This window comes from Gadus chalcogrammus, chromosome 10, assembly GCF_026213295.1.
Source record: "Gadus chalcogrammus isolate NIFS_2021 chromosome 10, NIFS_Gcha_1.0, whole genome shotgun sequence".
In the NCBI taxonomy this organism is placed as follows: Eukaryota; Metazoa; Chordata; class Actinopteri; order Gadiformes; family Gadidae; genus Gadus; species Gadus chalcogrammus.
Window position 1 is genome coordinate 2,638,786 of NC_079421.1, and position 7,388 is coordinate 2,646,173.

Consider the following 7,388-nt stretch of genomic DNA (forward strand, 5'->3'; position numbering starts at 1 on the left):
TGGTGTTGAATTTTTGAAATTTGTGCATTCAGCAGTCTTGTTTTAGTAAATGTGGAGATTCCATCCAGGTGTCTGAAGGAGGGGAGGGCATAGGCTGGTGTTTGTGGGGGATTCCCCTCATACTTTTGACACTTTGACATGGAGGATCCTGTACCAATCGCGTTAACTACTGGCTAATGTTCATGATAGCATGTGGGGGTAGTCGGGAGCCAGTTGCCTTGAATCAAAGAGTGTCAGCAGATAATGCTATTAAAAACATTGTAACTTTATTCCTGCCTCCTGGTTGACAGTTATATTCATAAAAAAAGTTATTAACAATTGAACCTTAATGAGTATCAGCCATTCAAGGTCTTCCCTCGATAAACCACATAGTCATTGCTTCGGTGGCGGTTTGTAAGCAACGTTGAGATTCCGTAGAAGGCATTTACATATAGGTAGTGTAAGCCAAAGTGTCCCCTAATAGTAACAGTTTATGGTCCAAGAATTAAATGGGTTACGGCTGTACATTTACCCTCCTGATTACAAACACTAAGTTTACTAAACATATAGAAATAGGTCTATTGTATTGAGTAATGGGCCAAATGACTAAAGTTAACTCACTTAAAGGCGGGTGTCTGTTGAAGTTTAAAACTATTGGATCTGCCCAGTGCCACACTGGATCTGCCATAACCAATCGCTAACGTTTGGCCGGGAATCACTTTGCCCGCAGGATGTAAACAAATCAATCACCGTGCGTGAAGATGTCCGTCAACGAGAGCTGACTTTAACGTCATTGTTCTCAGCCACTCCCTCTGCTCGCTGATTGGACGCACAGAATTTGGACGGAGAAAACCCACTAACATACCGCAGACCCAGACGTAGTACTGAAGGGGAATGAAAATTGAGGGGAAGTACTTAGGCGGGCGGAGCCAGGCTAATACCGCGCCTCATAAACCACTGATATACTATTACTTTTTTGAGATACAAGGAATATGCACATAACCCACAGGATCACAGCATTTGATGACATCACAACTCCTGGTCACACTTTGACGCTCCATCAGAATTCCATGTCGCAGGTTCTGCGGGTTCATGCACTGTGCATCCCGACTACAGGAACGTCCACCGGAGATGTCGCCGTGATTTTAATGTTCATTTCACTACCGTAATCCGCCTCTTATGTAGTTTCTGTACATCTAACTAGCCTCACAACAACAAGCAGACCACATATTACCACGCCACCGCAGTACCTCGGCCTCTTCCCCAGCAGACATTCTGACACCAGTCAACCGGACCACTGATGATGCAACATTTGGTTTTGCACAACCAAATACCTTCTGCCCAAATTGTCGGAAACTGTCAGAAACGGTGACCGGATAGGTCACCAGCGACTCTCCGTGCTCACAAGGGTCTGGGCTGACTTCAGTTCTGCCAACTAAACAGCGTTCCATGGCGTCTGACAGCTGCGCTCTTATCACGGAGGAATCACAGTTTTCCCAGAGAAATTAACATTAAATTAATTGAGGTACAACAGCTCTGGTGGACAATCCTGCTGTCAGCATGTTGATTGCATACTCCCTTACAACTGAATACATCATGGACCAGCCATGCCATACCCGTGTAATAATCATGTTGTTGAATGAGCGTCTTGATATATCACACCCGTCAAGTGGACGAATCATCTCAAAGGAGAAGTGCTCACAAACACAGATTTTAACAAATTCTTCCTCAGAATTTGAAAGAAACAAGCCATGTGTGTTTAGAAAATGTCTAAAATCTTTTATTTCAACCCATGAAATATAGATACAAAAATGATTGTGCTCTGAGATGAGACGAATGTCCTTAACAAACAGACCATCCATCACATTCAGAGAGGTTGTTTACCAACACAACAGTGCACTTGTTGTCCTTAATGGAGTTGATTGGAGGCTTCATTCTTTTACTAATCAATGGGTACAATGAATGGCTGATTGGTGTTTATACGTCACTAGTCGATTCTGAACAGATACATTTGCATGCTCCATCATACACTTATAAAAACAAAAACAAAACAGCCAGTTCAGACTAATTGACAGACGCTGCACCAGACTGGCACACAGACGTGTATGTGCGTGTATGTGTATGTCTATGTGTGTCTGTGTGTGTTGCCTGTCATTACATCAGACCTGTGCAGTTGCTTTAGCGACATGATGCAAGCGGCCTTTTAAACAGGTACCCTGAATGACATACACAGCAGACAAAAACACACAGGCACACATACACAGAAGTTCAGCATTGATGCTGCTCTGTGTGTTTGCGTGCGTGTGCGTGTGTTCGTGAGCACGTGTGTAAGACTGATTGTGTCACTGTGACTAAGATAAGTAATTAGAAAATACAGGTGTTCTATTTTTTTCTATGCCAATGACCAACTACCTCATGAACTTCGTTCTCTGCTCCTAGATCAGGTCTGGTTCATGGACACTTTGACCACCATCACCATCACCACGAAGTGACCGAGTGAGATGAGTGGGAGTGGGATGTCAAAATGCCCATGACCTGAGCTCTGTGGAGCGATCAACGTTGTTGTGTCCCAGAGAGGGTTGAGTTTCCTGGACACACGTGTATGGTGCATTTCAGATGCAACAAGGGTCATTATAATGCTCCACATCAAAAGTGCGTGTTAGCTTAAAGAAAAGGAAGCACAGAGTGGGCGTGGCCTTTGACAACGAGGATAGCCCCTCCCCCTTCCTCCATGGAGTCACAGCACAAAACGCTGAAACAGGCTCACATACCCTTTAATATACCAATATAACTCAATTTCTAATGAATGTAGTATATTTTCTTCTTTACTTAACTTACTTTATTTACTCTCATTGAATATACACTAATTTAAACAATTATAGTTTGTTGCGATTATGCTTTTCTTTTACTTTCCCTAAATTTCTGAATGAATATGAAATGGCTTAATTTTATATGTTTAGCACAATTTTAACAACTATTTTAATTTTGGTTGAAATCAATACAAATACAACTAAACCTAACTATATTTCTGTGTTGCCTGGGGTACAAACAAACTTCAAAACAGTTCCTGATTCATGATCAAACGATAGAATGTTTAGAAATAAAGTCGGTCAATAAAAAGTAATGAGTGGAAAACAGGAGAGAGTTCTGTGATCTAATGGTGAGGGTTTGGAAGGCTAAACATGACATGAAGTGTCTCCGTCTATTACCAAGAAGAGATGGATGAAATACCCTGTTGATGCATGGTGTGTATATCTACCACAAGTAAAGAGGACATGAGCTCACAGGTCAAGTCCAGTTGTCTTTACATTGGCCTAATCCTATCGTCTCACCACAGTCTCTTCCTAAATAGCTTTGAGGCTTCAAATAACCTTTACGTCAATTAAGGAGCTTCTTTATTTGTGCAGGCAGCAGTTTCATGTAGCTACATCAACGCTGGCTGCTATTCTAAAGGTAATTGTGCCAATGATCTATAATGTCTGGAATCAGAAATGAAATGAATACAATTAAAATAGTAAATATGATACATACAGCGAGCGTACATAAGAAACAATTAGATGGCGTGGCTCTCTGTGTTAAAGGCTACAAGGATGCATAGCAAGTTTTCAACACCTTTAGAGCATCCTTTGCCTCCTACTGAACTGGGAGACTCTACCTCCGCCATATCACTAAGTAGTGTCATCCGTATAGGACACTATACCCCAGCCATATCACTTAGCAGTGTCATCTTTATAGGACACTCTCCCTCAACCATATTACTTAGCAGTGTCATCTGTATAGGACACTCTCCCTCAACCATATTACTTAGCAGTGTCATCTGTATAGGACACTCTCCCTCAACCATATCACTGAGTATTGTCGTCTGTATGGAAGGCTTCCCAACCATTGGGATGCCAGCATGTACACAATTTTATTGATTATATTGCCGTCAGGTTATTGACCTCACATATGCATGGGAGGATGCATTCTCCATACATCCTTATCACATATTTCAACGTATTTCAACCAAGATTACACACATACATGTAAACCAATTATGTTTGGGGACAGATGAACAGGCAGCGGAAAACGTCTCGTGTGATTCGGTGTCATTACCTGGAAAGCATGTTTGCAGGTGTTCGGTGAGTGCCTCCTGGGTGACAGGTTTGTGGGCGGAGTTCATAGCAGAGATAGCCAATAGCAGCACCTCTCCCAGAGGGATGAACTGCGATTGGCTGATCGGGGACATGCTGATAGGTGACACATCACCTGTGGAAAGAGAGACATTGTACTTTGCATTATTTTTCATGATGGTAAACATACAAAAATAATCAACCAGAATCCCTTTTTCATCTCCTCATTGCACATCCTAACAAGATGGTTGTCACGTCACCAATCAGGATGATGGTTGGTTGTACCCCGATGAGGGTACAAAAGACAAGTCTTAACCCTAATTTATAGTCTGACGGGGGCATGTGAAGGTAATGTAATCATGGCCCGAGTGGTCTGTTGTCCTGCAACTCCCCGTTGAAAGAAGACCTTCGGGAACTTTGAACCAACTGTTTAGAAATGTTACCGAAAGCTTCTAAATCTTTAGGAGCTAAATAACCACAACAACACAGCGATCTAAACAAAAAGCAAAAACATGGAAATAGGAGATTTTACCAATTTGGTACGTGTGTGTCTTATTATAAACAGAGTAATGGGGCATTTCCAGTAGTTTACACATTCATTGCAAAGGCTAAAGCCTAATCTAACTAGCTCACTGTACATGGGTTCACACGTACGTAAACCCCAACCTGGGTTCACACTGTACACCCCCAAACATGGGTTCACACTGTACACCCCAACCTGGGTTCACACGTATGTACCCCCTAACATGGCTTCACACTGTACACCCCTAACATGGGTTCACACGAACATGGGTTCACACTGTACACCCCAACACGGGTTCACACTGTTCGTACACACTGCCCCCAGGTGGCTTTCACCATCCATTAGGAGGCTGTCATCGTATACTAACAATACTTGTACATACGAACAATACAGACTCCATCGGTCACTAGTGGCAAGGCCAAGGTTGGTGCAAACAGAAGTGAGATCACTGGACTCTGATCTTCGCTCAACATGAGGTATCCAAAGGTGCACAAGACGTATACAAAGGGAGAGCTTCAAGCATTTGAGAACTGAATAAAATAAGACAATTAGAGATAGAAATCCACGTTGAGAATCCAAACACTGCTTCTGCCCCGTAAGAGACAACATAGTAAACACTTTTAAAAGGATGTTTTGTAGTGATTTCACAGGCGACTGGACCCTCTCAATGCATCCTTGAAATGCATTTTAACATTAGCATGCAGTCCATTAGTATGAGCGTACGCCCTGTACTGGATGAAATGGGCTATTGCATTATTTACAAATCAGTTGTTTGCAAGTTTATGAAATTTCAAATATATGTGTATTATTTGGATTATTATCCATATCTTCCTGGTAGTAGGAGACAATTGTGTCCCCAGACATGTTGTGAGTGCATTGACAGGTTGGGCCAGTCCTGCTCAAGTGGTTGCCAATGGCGATGAGCCTTGTTTCAGAGCACAGGAGACGTATGGAGTAGGAGGAGTATGAGGGCTACCGGCTCGGCTTGGATGGCCCCGCAAAACGTATCCTACATCCTACATGTACTTTGAGGAAGGGTTCACTCAAGGGTTGGGTGCATAATTCCAGTGCCACATTGAATCGTTGATATCTTTTTGGTAATAATAATAGCAAATTCTAACAATAGCGCTATTTGAAGATAATTAATGTAACTGACAAAAACCTAGTTCCAAAACATTTTAGGGGCATAAATCAAACATGCAAACTTTTCGTTTTTTAAAAAGCACATCTTAGGTTTTTGAATTCTTATCATGACAATACATCGTACACAGAGCTCTACCACTTAAAGCAGTTACCAAGCAACAGCTTTTGCTGTACTCTGTAACAAGTGTTCATCATGATCGTCTCAACAAATCCTTACCTAGACTCTAATCAAACCAACTGGATGCACTGGATGTAATCCACTGTGTTCCTGTGTGCCGTTTACTGTACTTTAGTTTAACGTCAATTATCCAGTCCTACTTTAACCATTCCTAACTTAATTCCTCACCCTATGAAGACGCTTGCACACTGGCCCGAATAACAGAAAACGTATCCCCAACGGGGGCCATGTGCCGTTCATCGTGGTGGTTGGCTTTAGTCCGGTTTATGTTGGTGAGCATGGTGTCGGTGGTAAGAGTGTCCAAGCACCTGAAGGCTCAAGTTTACTCACAATTACATTTGAAATGGGGTGTAGGCACAGACAAAGCGGTCGGTTCGAGAACCAAACAAGATACCACGCAGGCTTCTAGCACCCCAGTGGGCTCAGTGGAAAAAGACTTTCCCACCGCCACCCAAATTTCCAGCTTTCACTATTAGTCCAAATTAACATGTGAATGGTAACATCATTAACTGGTATCGGTATACATTCAGTATCTGTCAAGTAGGGACTATTGCATCCTGTGCTATTTGTTTCAAGATGAACCAGTTGGAAGCTAGACCTGCTGAGGTTATGTTGGGGATCATGCACGTTTGAATGACCAATCGATGAGGGACTACAAGGACACGGAGATGTAAGGAAAAACCTGAGGTCATTAAACGAAGACAAGATCTCAGTCAGTCTCTGTTTTAACCGGTCAAAGATCACCCAATTCAGCGGCCGCAAATTTCTATTCAGGTCTAAGCATGTAGGTGTATGTATTTAATATTTAAACTCAAATATTTCTTATCTAGCCCTGATACTTAAACTTAAAAATCTTTCATTTAACACTGGCCAGGTTTGACTCTATATGACTATATATGTATCTACCTAAAAAACTAGTTTTCCTTAAACCCAAATAACATTTCTGCGTCAGAAGTTATGTCAAGATCTGCGAAGATCCACGTGGCTACGCAGACCCTGCTTTAGTCTGCAGTGTGTGGGGAGACGGGCAGTGGTGGTCAATGAAACTGAGAGTCCCAAACCGGGTCACTCATCTATGGGTCTCTTTTCCACAGCACAAAAAACAACTAAGTAACCAGTCAACTATTCTCCGTCATAGAGAGCTGCCAGCACCCAAGGAGATCTGATGAGTTTGAGTCAACTAATCAACCAAAGCTGGAGGTATTCTTCATATCAAGTTAAGTGTTTCCATTTGAACTAGTGCTGTTATACCAAACTAGTATTAAGATGTGATGACACCTAAGGCTCAAGGTTCCCTCCATCCGCTCACCAAATACGTAACGTTCAATGGAACCCATCAATGGAAATTACCACGAAACAAGGGGAAACCGCTGTAGGAACGCTGTAGGAACGCTGTAGAAACCGCTCTAAGAACCACTAGAACCGCTGGATGAACGGCTGGATGACGGACCGT

At 42.5% G+C, this 7,388-nt stretch overlaps 1 protein-coding gene across 3 annotated transcripts in view; it reads right to left on the reverse strand.

The window, feature by feature from the left end:
• LOC130391053 (storkhead-box protein 2-like) overlaps positions 1–7,388 on the reverse strand; it is a 50,298-nt gene that overhangs the window by 10,948 nt on the left and 31,962 nt on the right. For all 3 annotated transcript variants that reach the window (XM_056601237.1, XM_056601239.1, XM_056601240.1), the window contains exon 2: positions 4,075–4,227. In XM_056601237.1, coding sequence (XP_056457212.1) covers positions 4,075–4,227 — 153 coding nt within the window. The remainder of the gene's footprint in view (positions 1–4,074; positions 4,228–7,388) is intronic.